This window comes from Zeus faber, assembly GCF_960531495.2.
Source record: "Zeus faber genome assembly, chromosome: 17".
Classification (NCBI taxonomy): domain Eukaryota; kingdom Metazoa; phylum Chordata; class Actinopteri; order Zeiformes; family Zeidae; genus Zeus; species Zeus faber.
Genome location: NC_137204.1, coordinates 19,347,266 through 19,369,979, shown reverse-complemented (window position 1 = coordinate 19,369,979; position 22,714 = coordinate 19,347,266). Strand labels below are relative to the sequence as shown.

Here is a 22,714-nt window from a genome sequence, read left to right as displayed (position 1 = left end):
ATTTGGAAATGATTGGGATGTTCTGGCAATAGATAGTTCTCTCCTAATATTTTAGACAAGAGCTTTTGAGCGTTGGAATTAAAAAATTAAACTGACATTTTCAGTCAGGTGAAATAATCCTACCCAGTTTATTTTGCTTATGCATGGAAAGCAATAATGCAACAAGTTCTTTATAGGCAGGTTGAGGCTTACAGTGTTATTATATAGTATCATTATAGCGGAAAGCCCAGTTCAGCATGTTTTTTTAGAGATCTTTCATCAGGAGGAAAGCCGGCCGAGGAGGGTTGAAGTTCTGGGACACCCCGTTTGCTTCAGGTTTTTAGTCAAAACAAGAAGGACCGAAGGAATCAGATCGTGGCTCCCTGGCCTCCGAGGATCTGGAGCCAGCTGCTGCTTCGCCTCGCAGACATGCCAGTGCGTGCTGTGACCACTAGGTTCATGTACAAGGGACTGTGTACTATCCCGGATGTCCTGGCTTACCGGCCCCCTGTCAGCCTGCCCGAGGATGAGGTGGAAGGTGAGCGCCCTGGGCTGGGCTGAAAACCCTTTGCTTGCTGTTTATGGAGCATGCATTGCCGAGGGGATGGGCGAGATGTCGTCGAAATATCGATAGCTGGTTTCATATCGGCATATATGCATAAAATCGATATCTAGTCTCATATCACGATATTGTTATAGCACTGATATCACGCTTCGTATTGCGATATCGGTTTAATATCGACATCTGGTCTCGTATCACAATATTGTTATTGTATTTATATCTCGTCTCGTATCGCGATATCGGTATAATGTCGATGTTGTGCCATGAGACTAGATATCGTCTGGGATTTTGGTCATCGTAATATTGCAATAGAGTTTAAATGGTGTCTTAAAGGCTGCATTACAGTGAAGTAATGCATTTTTCAGAAGATATATATGATTCAAGATTCAAGAGGTTAATTTGTCACATACATATACATACTTTCATACATATATGCAGTGAAATGTCAAACATGTACTATATATATATATATCATGACTGTATCAAACTACTGATTTAAGATTACTCATCGATTTCTCGATTCATTCGTTAGATCAACATACTTTGACTCAGCCTATACTTTTTTATTATGAATTGGAATCAAGATATGCATGTGCATCATCTGCAGAATAAAAAGCACAGTACTACTTAATGCGATATTATAGCCTCTGCTATGTGAGGGCACAAGTAACTTTACTTTTATTTCTATATATTTTAAGTACACATACTTTTATTTAAGTACAAATGTCAAAGTGGCTCTTTCAATTTTACCAAAGCAATTGTGTGTCAGGGCATTTGTACTTTTACGAAGTAAAACGTCTGAGACTTCTTCTACCTCTGGTGTCAACAAGCTCATCATACTATTTTGCTTTTTGTTTTTATTTTTCTTCTATAAGCCCCCGTGTATTCCTACAGGATTGACTTAACTGATACAAATACAACTGCACGGTGAGGCAGTGAGGGAGATTTGGACACTTTGAGGGAGAAGCCACATCAGGATCTATAAACATCTGTCTTCTTTGTGTTGTGTTTTTCTTTTAAGTCGCTGGAGACGTCAGCGGTTAGGATGTATGATAGTATAATTTATTTATTTGTTTATTTATTTGTTTGTTTATCTATTTATTTATTTTTGCTTTAAGCTGTTCTTGTACATCCAACTTTACTATCACTATGGCACGATTGATTACGATGGAATGGCAGGGAAATATTTTCTATCTTATCATACCTGGCATGGTTTTGGTGTAATAACATATAAAACACCTTCTTGTAGGCGCTCTTCTGTTCAATCCTAATGATAAAGTGTTAAGATGGAGGGGGGTTTATTTTTGCGCCTAGCCGAGCAGACGGCAATAAAGAGATAACTATCCAAATTGATATCCCAACATCTTTTATACAGAGGAAATCCCATTTCCTTTCCTTCTGTTTGTGGGTTCCCTCTGCCCGCACTTGGCCCGACGTCCTTGCTTTGAGCCATTCATTCCACAATGGAAATCCGCTATCGGCAGTGACAACATAAATCTAATTAAAAGGATGACTAACATAACAAAAGCAAAATGGCAAAAGAAGCCTTTGTTGTAGGAGGGAGGTGGGGTGGGGGCGGCATACAGCAGTCTCAGCTTTGCAGGTCTTGGAGTTTTTCCTTTCAAACCGTACTTGGTAAATTGAGAGCTTCAAACGCCCAGGAAACTTGAAGGCGTACTAATTATTTGACGGCCTCGATTTATTCGGTGAACGGCTCCCCGACAATATATTCTCCAAAGGCACACAGTTATGCCGGGGCGCAGATTGATTCCTGGGAAGTTGCCGTTCGCTCCGTCTGCCACAGAACAGGAAGGTGTCGGTGGAAGGGCGGGAGCTCTCCCGTTTCACTTTCTTCCCCAACGTAAACGCGCGGGCCTCTCTCAGGATGCAGACCAGCGATCCCGCCGACACACTTTATTCACTTCAGTTCAGGCGGCCGCCCGAGCTGGTGAACTGTGCTCCGAATTCAAAAGAGCCTGCGTGACGATATGCCGAGCGTGGACACGTTCTGCGTAAAATAGCGGACGTCACATCTTATTTTGGAGCCTGTCTTTTGACCTCATTATGTGTTTTTCGCGAATGAACACAGGACGTGACCGAAACACATGTTCATGTTGAACTGAAAACCAATGTCACCTGTAACCGGAAAAAAATATATATCTCGTTAAGTCGGGGTTTGGAGTTTTGAGTCCGTACAGTATCAAGTGCCTGTTTATGTTCAAGTCGATTTTTATATTTGTATGGAAAAATAACAAAATGGCTTTGTCATGAAGTATTAGATTTGCATTAGAACTAGGACTGAGATCATGGAATTGGATTAGGAGTAGGTGTGAGGCAACAAGGTAATTAGCAAATAGTTTTCTCATTAAAGGTGGGTGTGGAGATCTTGTTTTGTCTTGCTGTCTTGTTGTCTTGTCTTGTTGTCTTGTCTTGTTGTCTTGTTGTTTTGTTGTCTTGTTGTCTTGTTGTCTTGTTGTCTGTTTGTCTTGTCTTGTTGTCTTGTTGTCTTGTTGTCTTGTCTTGTTGTCTTGTCTTGTCGTCTTGCTGTCTTGTTGTCTTGTAGTCTTGTTGTCTTGTCTTGTTGTCTTGTCTTGCCGTCTTGCTGTCTTGTTGTCTTGTTGTCTTGTCGTCTTGTCGTCTTGCTGTCTTGTCGTCTTGCTGTCTTGTTGTCTTGTTGTCTTGAGAGACTGGCTGTGATAAGGCACCATACTAATAAACTTAACATGACAATATATATTTTAAAAAATGCATTACAGTGAAGTAATGCAATTTTCAGAAAATATATATACATTTGTAGTATATATGTATATATATATATATATATATATATATATATATATATATATATATATATATGCACTGTATATACAGTGTTGATAGATGTATATTTTTTGCACTGTATATGCAATGTTTAAATATATATAGATATACTGTATATACTGTATACAGTGTATATGTATATATATATATATATATTTAAGCATTGTATATATCGTATATACAGTATATACAATATATAACGTTTACATATATATTGATATAGTGTGTATACTGTGTGTATCACTATTGTATTGTATATTGTATAAACCACACCAGCCAACTGTCTATTTGATAAAACCAACACGTTTCAGCCCCTGGCCTGAACTGTTATTCTCATTGGCTTTTTCAAGTGTTGCTGATTTCGCCACGCACCTTGTCGAGGGTGAGGTGGTGTCAGACCGCCAGGTTTAGGAATCCACACCGACACCCGTGTCAGAAAAGAAAATGTCAGCGGTTGCGGGCGCGGCGGCGTGGCACGACATCCCCGCGAACGGTCACGGCGGCTGCGGCGGGTCAGAACGCGTGACGCCGCGGGCTCTTTAGCGGAAGTCTGCGATGCACCCAGGGAACCTGTCAGGAAGGGGCTTGGCAACACATTCGCCTTTGTGTTATTCTCCTCAGTGTCTAATCAGAGAGAGTTCATGAGTCCCCCCCAGGTTCCAGTCACAGTGTCGCATGACTAGTGTTTAAAAACAAACAAAGAAAGAGGTGGTTTGACACCAGCGCTGATTGTCTTTGTTCACTGGGTTTGGGAGTACGGGGTCCGGGAGGAAGCGTCCCACCCGTGCCGTACGTGCCGTACACCCCTCTCACATTCTGATTTGACCGTTCACCAGCCTAGAACTTGAACTTGTTGAATCTCTTCGCTTCACCGTTTTTCGAGATCTCCGTGTGAGATGCAATCAATCGACCGGTCAACTGATCCAGATGGTCCTGACGCGAGCGGAACGCAGTCTTTGACAAATTTGTGTCGACCTAAAATATGGAAAAACAGTGCAGAAACACGGTGAAAATGACTGTATTTAATTTTTTATTTTTATTTTAAAGAAAAACTCGGATCAGCCCACGGGCTGCATGTTTGACCTCCCTGTCCTTGAAAGTGTGACTTGAGAAATTTAAATATAGCAAGTAAACTCACTCTACACATCCCATGTCAACAAACAATTTTGGTCGGTATTCTACAATTGAAAACATAAGGAACAATTGCTCAAAGTCTGCTTAGAATTCGGAAACTGCCTTATTTCATGCACCCCGACTACAGGCTTTTACTAAAGGCATTTACCATGAAATGTGAAACAAAAGAGATTTAAGTGCACACACACACACACACGCACAGATACACACACACGCTGACAAAAGCAATTCAAGGCCTGAGCGCACAGGCTCATAAACAGGAGAGACCGGGAATCATAAACTGCCAGATGTTTCAATTGTGCTTGTGTTGTAATTTGTCAGGGTTGTCGTTATAACACAGAGAGCGCTGCCTCCCTGGCAGCATCACTCTTCCCACGTCTCTTCGAGCTCGTCTCCATTCCTTAGCGCAATCGCCGACGGAAGCTCAGTATTTATAGACGACAGCTCGTTGGAGAACTCCCAGACACCGGGCTTTATAACATGGCATACATCATCTTCCACTTTGTATGCAAAGCTGTCTTCACCCGCCTTTAGGAACGGCGGGATTTTTTGCAGCGAGCTTTCATACTATCTAGCGGTTATTTCCGAAACTTGTAATCCTATTGCTTTTGTTTGAAACGCATTATTAATTATAGGAAGCTATTTCAAAAGCCAATTCTGGGTGCTGGGTACATCTGACGACTGTGTACTGATGTGTATACAAATGTGTTATCAAATGTAATTGATTGTGTAGAGGGCATAAGGTCACATCATTTACAATTGTAAATAGATTTATCCTATTAACAATTAGTGTAGCTACCAGAGGGCGGTGGCGCCACCAGGATGTCGGCCGGTGCGGTAACTCATGGGTGTGGGGTGGTGGTGGGGTGGGTGTGGGGCGGTGAGAGTGACTGAGAAGTCTCCCCGTATGCACGGTCCTGTTCTGATGAGTCTGATCGTGCGGCGACTTCCGATTGGGCGGGCAAGACGCACGTTTCGCCGACCGCGGTGTCGCCTCCCTCTGATGATCACCCGGTGCGGCCATGCGTCGCCGCCCCCCGCTGCCCCCCGCCGCCCCCCCTAGTGACGCCACCGCCAGAGGGTATAACACACTGAAATATAATCGTTACTGTCCCGACTGCGATGTTTTTTCTTTTTGTTTTTTTGATCGCGCCGCGTGATTTCTTTTTCCACGGGTTCACCTACAAAAGCTTTCACACGTCATTTGGGATATGGGGTTGGGAGTTATGAAGAGGAGTTCGATATCCTGTAGTGTCGATCTACCGCTTTCTTTGGGAGAGGCCACGGTGCGATTTGAGCTGCGGGAGGGTGATGAAACAGCCGCGCTAGAAATGGAAAGACAACGGCCGCCGGGGTCGCCTGGCTTTGTTTTTGTTTTGTTGTTTTTTTTGAACGACAGCGTCCCAGCTGAGAGAGGCACCCTGGGGGGAACCCTCATCCTGGTTTACTGGCCACGGGGGAGCCCCTGGGTTCCATCGCACCCCCTAATAAATCTCTGATGTCAGTCGCGAGACTTTTGTTCAGTTCGGTGTCTGGATAGATAGATAGATAGATAGATAGATAGATAGATAGATAGATAGATAGATAGATAGATAGATAGATAGATAGATAGATAGATAGATAGATAGATAGATAGACAGAGGGACGGACGGACGGACGGACGGAGGGATGAATGGATAGATTGATAGATAGATAGATTAAATAGAATTAAATAGAATTAAATAGAATTAAATAGATAAGTAATGACCATGCAGGTCAAGTCAGTCTGACTCCGGTGGCATCCATCCAAGAAACAGGCTGTAGATCAATACGCCGAAAGGGACGAACAGATATTGGACTCCTCCCCAGTCCATAAACCATGTGTAACACGTGAACATAAACGATACGATTTACCGAGCATCCTGAGAACTACGGCAAGTGTTGTAGATGATCCAAAGCTACAGCTCAATTTTATGCTTGTTTTTTTTTAATCAGAATCCAGTCTTTTGAACGGTCTTCATATGTGGTTTTCAGTTTCAACCTATCAATTTGTATTTCAAAACTATTATGTAATTGTTTCAATTTCTTGTTATTGTTTATTTAACCTTTTGGTGTAATAACGGCTATTCTCAGAACCGCTGTTATGTATTGTACTATAAAAATATAATATATCATTATTATTGATTATTGTTTCGTGAAATTGTTCAGAAAAATATCTCATATTATGAGGAGAGGCAGGGAAAAAAAGTAGCTCGAATTTCTTCATTTAAGTAGGCATCAGTATTACAGTATATACTATGGTATAGTTTATACTATACTATATACTATAAAAAAAATAATTAAGGACTAAATGGCCGGAAGTAATAATGTGTTAAAAAAAATGTTGCCCAAACCCAGGAGTCTAAAACGTAACTCTTCATAGTATAATATGAAACAAAGTAATTCACCTGTTTTTGAAAGTTGCACATTTAAAGTGTTTTACATCATCCATCACTTGACCAAAGCTGAATTACTAAAATGTATTTCAGTGATTCATTTTCAGTCGATTGCTATTTGATGAATCATTTTGCTCCCGTCTTTTGTCACTACCAACCTGCCGGTGGAACCCGCTGGTAGAACCTGCTGCTTTCGTTTCAGTAGAACAGTCCATCACTCGTCGGGGAGGAACCAGGAGCCGGACGGGGCCTTCCTCCGTCCCGTTCCTATTTCTCTTTGTTGCTCCGTCGGCACATAAAGCTCCATTGTTCCCAGCTCAATGTCACCTTATCTCTCTGATGCCTCCACGTGTGTCCCGTGACTTGTGCGGAGGCTCAAATCAAAAGGGGACGGGTACGACCCGTGGGTCTGGGACCGGGGAGGCTGCATCCCTTCCCCTGAGACGGTACATATTTAAGACAGAAAACAAGAAGGGGGCAGAGCGTAACCTCACGGCACATCCAATATTCCAAAACACACAGCGGCGTGCAGGTGTGTTGTTGAGGAACAAATGAACAGCGATGTGCAACTGCATCCCAGGGAAACAACCCGGCGCCGTTTATTTGCACAGCTGCTGTTCAACCTGCCATGGAATTGTTTGTCAATATTTACAATGCGCCCGTGGATGAGGAAGCTTGACACCGCGGCCGCGTTTGTTCTGACAACGGTGGAGACTTATGTATCACCTGAAAACAAGTTAACGCAAGATGTTTGCACACGACTACCGGGCTCCGTATTTTAAACGCATCTGAACTTCATTCATAGTCATGGCACCGCCCTCCATCTCCAAACAGCCAACAATAATAATAATTTTCCTTCCTAATTCACAAGGCTCCGTAATTGATTACGCAGCCCATGGCTAATAAATAATCAAAACATGCAATGCTGCCAAAGTCGATCTCTGAAGCATCTGCTTAAAGGGTTTTTGAAATCTATTGTGTACCTCCCCCTGAGGTCTTGTAATCGTTGAAGCAGTACCTGTAATCTTTCACAATTTTCGAATTTGTAATTTTTGATTTGGCATCCAGGAGCAGAATAATGTGAGTCTGTGAATAATGTGAAAGTGAAAATAGCTTTGCAGTACACATAGCAGTCAACATATCTGTGGTGTAAGCTGAAATAATTTCTTGTTTACTAGTAATTCAGTCCCATTTATTCTATCAATTATATTATTATTATTATTATTATTATTATTATTATTATTATTATTTATTGTTCGATTTTTATCATTATTATTATTATTCTCTTTGGCATTTTTCTGGCTAAAAGTGTCTGGAACACTGCTGGACCCACGGACATGGTTGAGGTCTTGTGGACCGGGTTCTCCACATACGGAGCATGAATTTGACAAATGCATCGCCTACACGGCAAGGTTTGAAAACTTGAGCAGATGCCCAGTAACCCGTACAGTTTGGGCAGTGTGCATGACATAAACGAAGTGCCCTGGTTGGTCAGGATTTACCTCAGAGTCCCGACCTGGGAGATGACCTGAAACAGCGCCTGCACCACTTTTTTAGCCGTAATCCTGCGCAGCGGCACTGCTTTGGGGTATCGGGTTGCGTAACCCACTAGGACTAACACAAATCGATAGCCCCGAGCACTGCGTTCTAATGGCCAGATGAGATCCTTAGCGATTCTCTCGAACGGCGTCTCGACTAATGACCAATCACCCGGGCCGGAAGATTGTCAATTAACTGTTTGATGGCCGCCACCTCGACAATCTGGTTCGGGGAGCGCTCCTCCGGTCATAGCCACTGCTGGGCCAGGTCCAGGAGCTGCTGGGCCAGGTCCAGGAGCTGCTGGGCGTGCAGGAAATGGCCAGGCCAGGGTGTCATAGGGGAGGGATCGGAGGCGCAGGCGGTGGCCTCCTGCCGTTCTCCCGACTCGTTCCATCACCACCCTCCGGACCACAGCGTAGCTCCTCCAGCGGTGGGGCATACGCCGCCAGCTGGGCTTCACCCTAGAGGAGGGGAACGAGCCGACACGCCCGCTCGTGGTCCGACCAACCGGCCGCCTCGACCATCTATTAAAAAACTGGTGAGGAACGTCTCGGGATCGTCCTCCCCTGTCATCTTCGTAGCGGGGGGACAGGGGGGCCCAGTGGACGTTCCTCGCCCTGTCTAGGGCGTCCCCGGTCCTGCCCGCGGACCCTCGCCATTTCCTGGAACTGCAGGTCTTGCTGCTTCCTGCATTGTGGTGAGGGCCGCCACCATCTGTTCCAGGGGGGAAGGCGTCCGGGACCCTGCCTTGAGCTGCTCCATTCTGTTCCGGCGTCACTTGTGAATGGGTGTTTTGGCCCAGGGCCAGGGAATGAGCGAGTGGAGGCAGGCGGAGGCAAAACAGCACCCATTGCGATGTATTTATTATGGAATAAACAAAAAGGTGGCTCGTGGGCCGAAGGCAAAATCAAATGCGCACTGGCAAACAGGGGGAGAGGCCGGCGCGTCTGTGCTTTTGCGCGCTGCTGCCATAACGTGGCCGGTCTGTTGAGCTTAGTATCCGTGCTGGATCCGATCCCGTGTCTCCAAAACCCCACCCACCTCCCATTCTGGGGGTTAAATTACTTCCTGGTCCGGGTTCGGACGAATCAGCGGAGCCCCGCAGTTGATTCGCCCGATCCCCAGCAGATGAGTGGCCCCAGGATGGGAGCCGGCACTGCCTGTCTGCAGCGGCGGCTTGATCACGCCCCCTTAGTTCGCCACAATGACATCATGATCCAATTCATTATACTGTATATCTGCCGGTGGTGGCTCAGAACGTCCATTCCCACAGTGCAAGCTGCATGGTCTAGATTCCATCACTCTGTAGTGGTTACAAACTGCGGGTGTGTAGGTGTCTGTGTATCGTCGTACCTGCTCGACGTTGGCGGGGCTTTTCAATCCTTTCCACCCCATGTAAGATGCGGCGTTGTGTCCCTCCTTACTTTTCGGGATTGGAGGAAGTCGTAACATAAAAACTGTGGGAGTCCATGATGCCTTTCATGTACTCGGATAGCATTGGAAAAATAGGACCGGGAAAAGTATAAATAATCCAGAGAAAGTCGTCACCGCGTGATTACGTCACTCCGTCATCATTGCCCAACGGCATCAAACGTTCCCCAGTCCGTCACTGAGAGCGCAGCTCTATTTCCACAGACAACACCGTGAGTTATAACAACGAGAAGTTCTGACTTACAGCAAACATAGACCGTTGCTTTAAAGACATTTCATCATGCATCTCCCTGCAGCTAAACTTCAATTGAACAAGGAGAAGGCGTTAAATGCTGCCCAGACCTTCCATAATAACTCAAATTCCAAATGAATGTTAATGACCTATAAATGTTGTCTGTATTGCATTACAGGCAATTCATCTATTTAACTGTGTTATTGAATTGTAGGTTCTATGCACAAATTGATAAAGCAAAATACAAATTGAAAGTCACATGTACTTATTTTGTTTGTGATATAACATAATTGCCAAGTTTGTGTTTATTCATGTTCCAGATGCCAAAAGTAGCCGAAAGTCTAAAGCAATAAAGATGCAATTGCCGAAACATCCAGCCTTAGAGGTCACATTGTTCTCAAAGAAAATACTAAGCAGAATTAAAAAAACTTTGGAAAAAAAGCCTCGAAACACGGATTGAAAAAGCTGTGGAAATAACCACAAAAAAAGATCCATAATAAATATTGGAACTATATCTACGAAAAAAGTTAATGTAGATGGGAAGCCTTTAGATATTACTGTTGATTCCCCTTACATATCGGTCTTAACAGGCTCATTTCATCAGGGTGATTCACAGTTTGGAGACTCCAGCCACTCCAAGCAGTGTGCGGCTATCAGTTCAACAGCAATACTTAAAAACAAGATCGAGAATGTTTGCACATGGACACAAAGTGACTTGGACCATGTTTTGATTAAAGGAGCCAATCTTTATCAGGACATGAAAAAGGCTGGTAGAACAAAAGATAATGTTACAGGAAGAGATTATATTGCAATAACCGAATTGCCAAGAAGACGAACTATGTTTAATACGACATTCAAAATAACGTATGCTTTACTGGCTGTATTGGTGTCGATCACTATGATTCTGCGTTGGATAATATAGCTATGCCAATTGATGAAGCAATTCAGAAATCACTGTTAAATGTTGATGATGCATTGCTTGTTAACTATTTCTGGCAACATGTGCAATTATCAGCAGGGGTCGTGCTATGCAATTGTTGATTCACACGCAAGGAGCAAAATTGGACACCATCAGCATGACTCACCCAGTACTTTTGTAGCTTACTACAACCAGATTGAATCTGCCTATAGTCATTTCTGTGATACTACACATTCATTCAGTCAACCGATAATTGAGATCACCGGACTACAGACAGATGTTATTGACACCCAACGACAACACTGAGTAGGTCAATACTACGAAGCATCCAGTAGCGGAGACATAATATGGGGAAGACAACTATTCCACCCCACAGAATTCAAAGGAAATCATGATGCTTGCACAAATTCTGTGCAAGCAACTATACCCAAGACATGTGACATCATAAGAAGTCACTCATTCAGCGTCATAACTGACCATACTGGCAATACCTCAGGTTCAGGTTCAGGTTTCTCATTACACAGTCTGTGAAATGAGAAACCTGAAACAAGAAATGATTAATTGAAAAATGGAATTGTATTTAGTCGACACGGCTAAAAAAACCAAGATCGATTTGTAAATAGCTCAAATTTTGCTGATAGAACTAGACATGTAACAAATTAAAACTTCAACTGATATTATTATTTTCAATGATTATGAAAATACATGTTTTCAATGTCTTCCTTTGACAATGTATCAACTTTTCTGAAAATGTAACATATGTCATTCAAATGATAATTTGAGAATCCATAAAGTTATAGTGATGAGTGACGCTTGTGAAACAAAACCCATTGGGGCCCACAGTGACTGCTTCTTTCGGGAATTATCATTTGCAATCAGGGAAAATGAAGAGGATCACAGAAAAATCAGGTTTGGTGGTTAGTGGTTAATTTCATGTAGGAAAACTCCAATATATACAGTAATAATTTAAGACGTGACTACTTATCTGTTGCAAACTATTTACGTATCACAAATTAAATATGTTGGAAGTTGGGCTACTGAAGCTAAAATACAGGCAGCAGTGGATGTCCTTGGTGTACTTTATTCATACAGAATCGTCAAAAGTGGTCCAAGTATTCTACATCAAAGCCACAATGTAAAATATATCTAAATAAATCTGAAAAGCACAAAGTCCATAATGTAATATCAAGTCCTGAACCTCTGGCCAAGAAAAAAATGAAAAATTAAAACAACTGTTTTATTTGACAGCTTCATTTAAGTTGTAAATTGTGTTTTTTTTGTTGTTGTTTTATTTAATTTATTGGAATTTCAGAAGATTGCCATTTTTGGAAGCATTAAAATCAAATAATTGGGAATTTTGTAATGTGTGTCACTATAAAAACATGTGTTTTACAGAACCTCGACAAATTGTAATAGCTACCAATACAATACACGTGTGCGACATGACCAAGTCCCATCGGCCTGGGCGTCGACCACCCCCCAACGAGGGGAGAACAGAGTGGATCATCACAACGCCGTGGAGTTGTATTTCCGCAAGCATCAAAGTCAAGTATACCAATGACAAACCGTGATTTACAGCCGACAAGCAACGGCTGCATTATGTAACTTGTTCTGGGTTTCACAGAATCGGGAAAATTGTAATGCGTACATAAAACGACTCAGCTGGATCCTGTGCATTGTTGCCTGCAGCTATATTTATTATTCTTATTATTATTGTTATTATTATTATTAGTAGTAGTAGTAGTAGTAGTAGTAGTAGCAGTATTATCATTATTCTTATTATTATTATTATTATTATTATTATCCTTAGTATTATTATTATTATCATTGTTATCTTTTTTTTTTTTTTTTTATTATTATTATTATAAATATGTTACTTCAAACATGTGACACAACCAGCCAATCGTACGGCAGGAGCACCGGCGCTTCCTCCTCTTGGCAGCACGCAGCGGGGATGAGGCCCCTGAGAGCTGACGCAGCGGGTCTTCCTAAAACGCCAATTTCAACTGGAACTCGGCCCGGCGTGGCTCCCATCCCCGCAAAACGAGAGTGATTAAAGAAATAATCCGCTGCAGGAGAGAGTCCCATAGTCCGCTCCAAACGAAATATATACAGTATAATAAATATGGACTAGCTGTATTGATATAAAGTCACTGATCAGACATATGTCCCCTGCCGACAGAGGTCTATTCAGTAGGGAGAGCGGTCATGGGGAACGGGTTGATTTGTGTTAAATTCTTCCTGAATCACATCTCAGACTTCTTGGATTCCAACCAGTGGTACTTGTATTGTGAGTGAAGCCAGCGTAGTGGCTCCACGTAGCATAAAGGAAGGGTAGAACGGCAGGAGGAGGTGCTGAGGCGTCCGGAAATGCACGTCAGCTCAATTTCAAGCGAGGGCGATCGACATTCGGGGGTGGGATCGTCTAGTGATTGGTGAGGCGGGCCTCAAGCAGGACAATGCAGGGGTGTTTTCTTTTGTTTTGTTTTTTTTCCTCGGCTGAAGCATCCTTAATGAAGGTACTTAACACCACGCCCTTACCCCAGACAGGGAAAATGTATATTGTTTGTTTGTCTGGTGAAATTATGCATAAAGCGTCGACTCTTTTTGGACAAAGCCAATGAGCGCCATTAACATAGTCATTAGACAAGAACGACCCGAACAATTAAACTACAGCGCGATCGCACGCTACCTAATGGCTTTGAGCGCACCTGTCAAAATGTAAACATTGAAGTAAATCGATTCGGAGGAGGTAAACAATGTTGACAGGGAGATAATTGTCCAAGCTGAAGGTCATTAAAATGAATTACAGGAGAAGGTATTTCATTAAGTGATGGAAATCTGCTTGATGTTGGATGACATCACCCTATAAATAAAAGAAGAGCAGTGTGTGTGTGTGTGTGTGTGTGTGTGTGTGTGTGTGTGTGTGAGGTTGGACTTCAAAGGACGACACACAGCATTAACATATCATTGAAGTGCAGAGTGCCTTTAGTAATTGTAACTGGTATGTGTTGCCATTCCACAATTCACTGATTTAATTCGCAACGATGAATAAAGTAAAATCAGTACAATTCACATGGTCATGTTCAACAGACAGAGTAACACAAAGTTTCAGACGTGTAAAAGTTATTGGGAAAAAATATACAAATAACAGACCCTTCAGACCCATTGGGGGTCTGATTCTACCCAAGAATTCGCAGTGGTCTGTTTATTTTAAAATGTGCCAGTGTACCATTCTGAGGATGCACAACAGAGGTATTTCTTGGGAGAGGCAGCTCTGGAGATAAAGCCTGTCGGACACGCTAGGCTGACATGGCAAATTGAACCTTGGAATATTTCAGTTGAACAATTTTTTAAGATTTCACCCCTTAGTGCACGGTCAGTAATCTGACGGAGAACCTTGAACTGCAAAGTGAGTTTTCTGGAGTGCGGCGTTACATTTTGAAAAATACCTGAATACCGTCAGCAGAAAGCTCCAAGCATCGGTTACAGCAACATTACCATTTATTAATTGCCTCACTCTGAATATTAATATTACAATTTATACCCAGTCCCAGAGTCTCTTGGCCGGCAATAATAGAAAGAGACAACTCATATTTTATTAAAAGGGTAGGTTTACTTATTTTGAATCTTTGCTTATTTAGAAATATTTTGAAAAAGATAAGGCTTGAAGAAGAACAAAACACCATATACCAAGTTGATTGGATCAGTTAACTCAAATAAGTGTGTTTATCACTATCACAGTTACAAAGGCCTTTTGTCAAGCTTACATTCCAGGACAGTGGGAGGGCATCGACTCACAGGAGGCCATCAGTATTTATTTATTTATTTATTTATTTTTATAAATATATAAATAAATAAATAAATAAATAAATAAATAAATAAATAAAAACAAGAAAGCCGGAGAATGGATGTCCCCTCCTTTCTTCCCTCCCACCATGGCTAGGCATGCAATAGGTGCTAAAAATATTTTTTAGTGCAAAAAACACCGTTAAAGAGGAATGCAGTGAAAATCACCATTATGGCCTGTAATGTAGTTGTAAAGTGAAGTTATGATCCAGTGGGAAACATTGTGATTTAAGCGGAGTCATGAAAAAAGCAGGTTAATGACTGTGTAGGATCACTAGGAATTACCCACAGTGCACGGCCTTGGCTCCACATGACTGAAGCAAGTCGGATATCCGTTTACACAGACATGATGATGATGATGATGATGATGATGATGACGATGGGATACAACACAGCATCCACGCAAAGCGACGGTGAGCTGTCTGTGTAGAAACTGAGAGGTGACCAATGCATTCCCTCTTCATATACAGTATATATCTGACTTCTGCGAGAAACACCGACAAGCTCACAACCAAACCAAGCTGCTTTTTAAAACATCTCTGAAGGCCCTGCGGGAGATTCCCGAGGTTGAGGATCATGACACATGAAAAGCCGGAGAATAATTTAACGCTGCATCGTATCGCCCCATGTCCGAAGGCGCCCCCCTGCAGTCAATTTCCTTACCGTGTCCATTGAATGTGCCCGTTCCAATCATGAGCGGGCATGCCTGAGGGAGCGAGAAAGGTTCGGCGAGCAATCTGGGAAGGAGGCCCGGAAAATAAGGAGGTGTGTGTCAACATGGTTTTAGAAAGGGAGGAATATCAACAAACTAGCTGTCCAGAGGGGGCTGACCGTTGCTGGGAGCACAGTATCTCGGTGTTCCATTGCACATCCTGCTCACACCTCCCTGTCACTGTGTCATAAAACCAATATCTCACTTGGAGTGGCACTGTCTCCGTGCCTCCTTTGGGGTTGACTCTTCCCTCTCTTCCCTCTCAGCCACCAAACACCGCCACGCCCCCGTGTGCAAGATTCATTCCAGCGGCATTCCCGTTCTCTGGTGCCCCGCCACCAAGCTCTGCATAATGGGAGGTCAAGCATTTCACACAGCTGCACCTTGTCCGTGACATGTGCCCCCCCAAACAACTGAATGCATCATAAAAGAAGGGGCTTGAAACCCTTTGCGTTCAAAAAAGGTGTTTTGCTCTCGCTGCTGTCGTCGTTAGCCGCGGTTGTCATTGTGGCATTTTTCTCTGGAGCATTTTTAGACGCGCACGCTTCACCCCCGTCGATACTAAATCGGTCCTCGAAATGCAACGTGTGATGCATGAGGCTTGATCGTTTAATACAGCTCTTAACGCCTTATCAAAATAATGCCACTCTCAAATACCATTAGAAATGCACCGACCAAGGTAAAATAATAGACCTCTTATCTGAATAGCTTTATTATTGATTATATATGTTAATATCTGGACTCATGCATCATAAAGTGCATGCTGACTGGGTGATAGCTTCTACAGTGTACATGTATCTGTTCTTGCTGCTTTTCCCTCAGCGCGGACTTTATTTACAACAATAACTGCGAAATTATACAACTTAGAATCACAACATTCTCCGGGATAATGAACCTATACTGAACGATGAATAATGTAATTGCTATTGTTTACAAATGTTTATATTTCTGACCAAAAACATGTTTTCCTGTGGATCTGAACTGGCAATAACTACCACAGAAGCCATAATAAAGTGCAAGCCAAATATCTAAGATTGGAGAGCATTCTTTGCTATCTGGTTCTTAGGTGTGTATCACCTTGCTGATATTTAATGATTTATTCGAAATTCTTATTAGAAGGGAACAACGGCAAATCTCTTTACTCACGACTTAACTGAGGTGGGCGATTGGATGATTAATGATGGAAGGCTCTTTGGAGATAAGTTGGCTTATCTCCATTAAAGTTGTCTTGTCCCCTTGACTTTTTTTTTTTCCATGAATATAAATCTTATTTACCAATTCAGTGAGGAGAGTCCATGCCAATACCAGGGTTAGAAATAGCCAAACTGTCCTTCACATGGAATGTGAATGAGAAACATTGTTTAGTAAAGTGCAACGCAGTCGGACCGCCCAATATAATTACCACGCCCAACCTTTTACGAACACATTTCAGGAAGATTGAATGTGATGAATGTAAAAATAGATATATGCAATGTTACCTGCTCTCCATATTCATTGTTGTGATTAAATTCAGTAATAATGGAGGAGCGATCATCAATATAATGCATGAAGTCAACCCCGTCGCCCCCGCTCTGCAACATGCCGCAAGGTGATCGGGACAAACTGACGTCTCTCAGTCTGGGGCCTTTCCTCCCGAGGACAATGTTTCATGTTGATGCCCTTCCCTGCTTTCTGATGGATCTTGCCATGCCGTTGATACTGCTGTCAGGCTGTACCAGTGGTAAAAAAAAATTGTGAATAAATTAGTAAAATGCACCTGGAATGTTCCCGGGAGTTCTGTGCGAAGGGATTGGATCTAATATGAGTAATTGCGCAGTGTAATGAAAGTAACGCAGACGAGATTGAATGACGACACTGATATTCAACACCGCAAACAGAAGGGAATATACTGTATAAATACAGCACAGTGAATCTTGTAGCAGTTCTGCCTGCCACGCGCCACCCGATTGACGTTTTCTGCTTAAACCACACCACGCCCAGACCACATATATATATATATATATATATATATACACACACATATATACTGTATATATATATTTATATTTTGTATATATTTATATATATAGTTGTATTTATATAGCACCTTTAAAAACACAAAGTGCTTTGACGGATGAGATAAAAGCAGTGGTCATATCATGAATATTAAAGGCAAAGGGACATTAATAAACAGGAATTAAATTAATTCATTACATTTTAGAAGCGGATAAAGGGACAAAAAAATAAATTAAAAGATACTATATGATAATAAGAAATGTAAATAAAAAGGAAAAAGTACAAATAAATAAATAAGTAAGTAAAAAAATCAATCAGATAAAGAAAGGAGGTGACATGACATAAAAGCAGATCTATTAAAATGGGTTTTAAGGTGTGATTTACAAGAAGCCATTGACTCTGCTGCGGTATCTCCTCAGGCAGGTCGTTCCAAAGTCGAGGGGCCCAGACAGGAAAGACGCGGTCACCTTTAGTTCTAAGTCTAGACTTTGGAGCAGCCAGAAGGGCCCCGTCTGAGGGTCTGAGGGTCTGAGGCTGCGCACTGGCTCATATGGGGTCAACATATCTGTTATGTAGCTCTGAGCCAGACCCAGACGTGCTTTAAAAGTGATCAGTAAAATGTTAAAATCGATTCTGACCCGAACAGGGAGCCAATGGAGAGAAGCCAGGATCGGGGTGATGTGATGTCGTAAGAAGGTAAGAAGCCAAGCTGCTGCGTTCTGAACTAGTTGGAGGCGAGAGAGGAACTTCTGATGCCAGAAAGGAGGGAGTTACAGTAGTCTTATTGTGAGGAAATTAGGGCGTGGATTACTTTTCCCAGGTCGCTGTGTGATAGTATTGGCTTGATTCTTGAAATGGTTCTCAGTTGAAGGAAGCAGGATTGGCCATTTTTTTTAATCTGTTGTTCAAAGATTAGGTCAGAGTCGAACAGTACTCCCAAGTTTCTGGCAAATTATTTCACATTTGCGGACAGACTGCTGAGGCCACTCTCAATTTGACTGGTAGAGTTTGGGGGAGTTAACATACAGTTACTGATTGTGAATTATTGAGCTGAAGAAGATTCTGTGCCATCCAACGGTTGATATCATTGAGACAAACTACAGCAGCAGCGAGGCTGTTTGGGTCTCCAGGTCTCAGAGGAAGGTCTATCTGTGTGTCCTCTGCACAGCAACGCAAAGAGACATTGTGTCTTTGGATGATTTGGCCAAGAGGCAGACATTGATTGAGAATAAAATTGGACCTAAAATTGAACCTTGGGGTACACCACAGGTAACGTGAGTTGTAGAGGAGGTTACCTATGGAGACCGCAAAGGTTCTTTCTAAAAAACAGCCAAGTGCAGTGTCCTTGATGCCAACCCAGATGTTAAGAAGGTCAATTAAAATGGCGTGATCTACAGTGTTAAAGGCTGCACGTAGATCTAAAAGAGTTAAGAGTGCACTTTACCCTTTGTCAGCTGCTACAAGGATATCACTGGTTACTTTGAGGAGGGCAGTTTCTGTACTACGTAAAGCCCAAAAACCAGACTGGAATTTCTCGAAGATGTTATTATGACACATAAAAGCCAAAAGCTGGGTTGATTCCACCTTTTCTAAAACCTTTGAAAGTAATGAACGTTTAGAAATGGGCCTAAAATTGTGAAGAACAGAGGGATCAAGGTTAGGTTTCTTTAAAAGAGGATGGACCACAGGATGTTTAAAAACAGAAGGAAAATGCCTTTCTCCAGCGAGCTATTTATAATGGATAATATACTGGGTCCAATTGTGTCAATCTCCTGTTTGAGAAATTTGGTGGGGATAACATCAAGGCAGCACGTGGTTGATGGGATAGAGTGTCAGGTAGAAATTATATTGACACAGCTTCAAGGTTGCTAAAATAGCTGTCAATGTCCATACTGGCATGAATAACTTGGTCAGGGGCTATAATTTCCTGTCTTATATTCTCAGCTTTTTTTTCGCAAAAAAGTTTGCAGCGAACTCCTCACACATCTCTGGTGGGGCTTCAGTAAGATGAGAGGGGGGAGCGGGGTGATGACGGCGTCTATTACCTTAAAAATAATTCTGGGGTTGGAAGGGTTTTCAACAATCAGGTTGGAGACGAAAGCTGCTCTTGCTCCTTTAACTGCCCTTTGATAATTGTGCAGAGCGTCTTTCCAGATCTCATAAGATACGTTTAAACCACTCATCTTCCATTTCCGCTCCTATCTCCTGCAGTCTCTCTTTAGTTCCTGGGTGGATTCATCTAGCCAGGGCTGCGATGTTTTATTTGACTTTTTGTCTATGTATGGGGCGACAGAGTCCAGGGCAGTCAGACACGTGTCATTAAAATGGGAGATGAGCTCCTCTGTGTTAAAATCTGGATGAAAGGCAGTAAAAGGCAAAGCAGCAGCATTGAAAAGCTCAGAAAACCGGATTCTTGTGAGCGATAAGAAAATTGGGAGGAGACCACACTGAATAAAAAACGCTTTGTTATCGGACACAGAGATCCTTTGTCGAAATGTTTTCGGGGGTGAGACCACTGTACAGTACTAAGTCATGGCCCTTAGAATGTGGAGGTTCTCGTACCGCTTGAGCGAGATTAAAAGAGTCAATAATTAAGTTTTTCTGATTGCTGCGATTTAAGGTCGTCTGTGCCCACGTGCACCACAACAGCAGGGACTAACGGGGGACGGCTAAGTAGCCGTGGGATGACGACGTTAATGTCCTCGACGCATGCACCCTGGGTGGGCAGGAAGTGCGGCACCTGTTGATCCGCACATGGCGGACCACGGATGACCCAACGCCCAGCACGGTGGAACAGCCAGCACGACTGTCTTCCGCAGCCGCCTGGGAGAATGTCCCAGGGTGCGCAGCAAAGGAGGAGGGAGGCAGAGGTCCTGCGTTGTGAAGAGAAGGCCGGTGGCAGGGGAGGGGAGCGTGCCTCCCTTGGCAATTGACGGACAGCTGGATAGACCGCCGAGACACGGAAGCGGAGGAGGGGGAGGCTCCCGCGGCTGGCGGCGGTGGAGATGAGGATGGTGGCGGTCGAGGGCGTCTCGGCGCCCTCGATGCCACGGTGGACTGTGAGCTCCCGGATATCCCTGACATGGACTGTCTCTCTATAAGGCTTGAAATCTGTTCTCGAGCCGGAGAGTCTCCGGCATAGAGCGGCGCATATATATAAATAAATGTATTTATTTATTCATTTATTCATTCATTTATTTATTTGTTTGTTTATTTATATATATATATATATATATATATATATATATATATATATATATATATATATATATATGTGAATGAGCCTTTCCATATCTTTGAGGATCCATACTTAAGGGTTTAAACATGAGGCCTGAATTTCTGTGTCTTTGATGTGTGACTGTTTCTTTTCAGCGCTTCAAACAGAATAAGGCATCGCGAAGGCGAAGGCCTAATGGCAGCCGTCGATGAAACGACCCCCTCAGGTGGCCTCCACGCTTACCTGGCTTTATTTACTTCCTGGCCACAGAGATCCGGGAGGCGTTCAAAGTGTTTGATCGGGACGGCAACGGGTTCATCTCCAAGCAGGAGCTGGGCGTGGCCATGCGCTCGCTGGGCTACATGCCCAACGAGGTGGAGCTGGAGGTCATTATACAGAGACTGGACATGGACGGTGAGCAGCGCCGCAAAACTGAAAGTTAATCAATTAAAAACCATTAAGTAAGCAGCATGATGCTCGCTTTGAGGTTAGACATTGACAAAATGTCAACAACAACAACTTAAAGCAAACACGGCTGCTTTAAGCAGCAGTGTTGTTAGTGATTGTTTTTATTTCATATCATATGCTTGTTATTGTTGTGTTAAAATTTATTATAGTTGTAATAATGAGAATAATGACAATAATACCATATTATTCTTATTCTTATTCTAATCATCAACATTATTATCCATACATTGGAATTTTCACAAATAAAAAAGGTATAAATAATAATAATGAAAAGTGCATGTTTTAAATAATCACCATTAATTACAAATGTAGAAATAATTGAAATCCAAAATGTGAAGAGTTGCGGTAACGTTTCTCTCCCCACCTGCTCCGCCAGGTGATGGGCAGGTCGACTTTGAGGAATTTGTCACGTTGCTCGGGCCAAAGCTGGCAGCTGCCGAACTGCCAGATAAGTTCCACGGAGCCGACTTTGATTCCGTCTTTTGGAAGGTACGCAACATCAAGCCAGATGTCAAACGACTTAAGACTGTCAACCTCTTTCAAAAAATACAAATAAATGAATGAAATAATTTTTGCCCGGGGGCTTTTCATATGTCATGTGATAATCAAGCGGCTCTTGTAATTCACAGTCGTAATATATAATAACCGTTGTTGCTTTTCCCACTTTGCCTCAGTTTCCACGCTATTTCTTTTTTTTTTTTTTTTAATTGTAGCAAGAGACAAATCCTCTTAATGTTGGTAATACGCTCTCCTCAGCCCTCTAGGTCTATAAAATATGTATATTTTAATTAATTAATTAATTAATTAAGGGATTTCAAGGGATTGTGTTGCGGCTCTTCTCTCGTGATCTAGTGCGACATGCAGAAGTTGACCGTGGACGAGCTCAAGAGGCTGCTCTACGACACCTTCTGCGACCACCTGACGATGAAAGACATTGAGAACATCATCATGACAGAGGAGAGCCACTTGAACAGCCCCGAGTGCCAAGTGGATATCGACAGTAGGACTTCTAATCTGCCGTGGCGCCATCATTTCTTATCAGCAAAGAATAATAATAATACATTCTTGAGATCCTAATACGTTTCCCGATCTCTTTCGCAGCGAGCCCCACGCAGCAAGTGAAGCACACGTGTGTGCGGAAAAGCCTGATCTGTGCCTTTGCCATCGCGTTCATCATCAGCGTGATGCTCATCGCAGCCAATCAGATGCTGCGGAGAGGGATGAAGTAAAGCGGAGGCTTCGAGAGGCCCGGAAAGCCCGAAGGTATTAACGACGGCCGACTCCCACGGACGCCGTGAACCAAAATGATGTGTTCATTTTGCTTTCTGCATATTGTGTTGGACATTTTAATTGTTCTGGGCCTAAAATCCGCTGTACTTGCAATGACCAATCACTATGACTCTTCACCTCCGAAAATGAACTGACAGAGCACCGGGTCTGTTG

General features: G+C 42.8%; 1 protein-coding gene across 1 annotated transcript; it reads left to right on the top strand.

Annotated features, from left to right (window-relative positions):
- Nucleotides 1-408: 408 nt before the first annotated feature.
- Nucleotides 409-22,500, top strand: cabp7b (calcium binding protein 7b; the record flags this gene model as incomplete). The annotated part of the gene is made up of 5 exons (XM_080018204.1): nt 409-517; nt 21,074-21,217; nt 21,648-21,760; nt 22,124-22,271; nt 22,373-22,500. The coding sequence occupies 5 exons, from the start codon at nt 409-411 to the stop codon at nt 22,498-22,500; spliced, it is 642 nt and encodes a 213-aa protein (XP_079874330.1).
- Nucleotides 22,501-22,714: the final 214 nt, after the last annotated feature.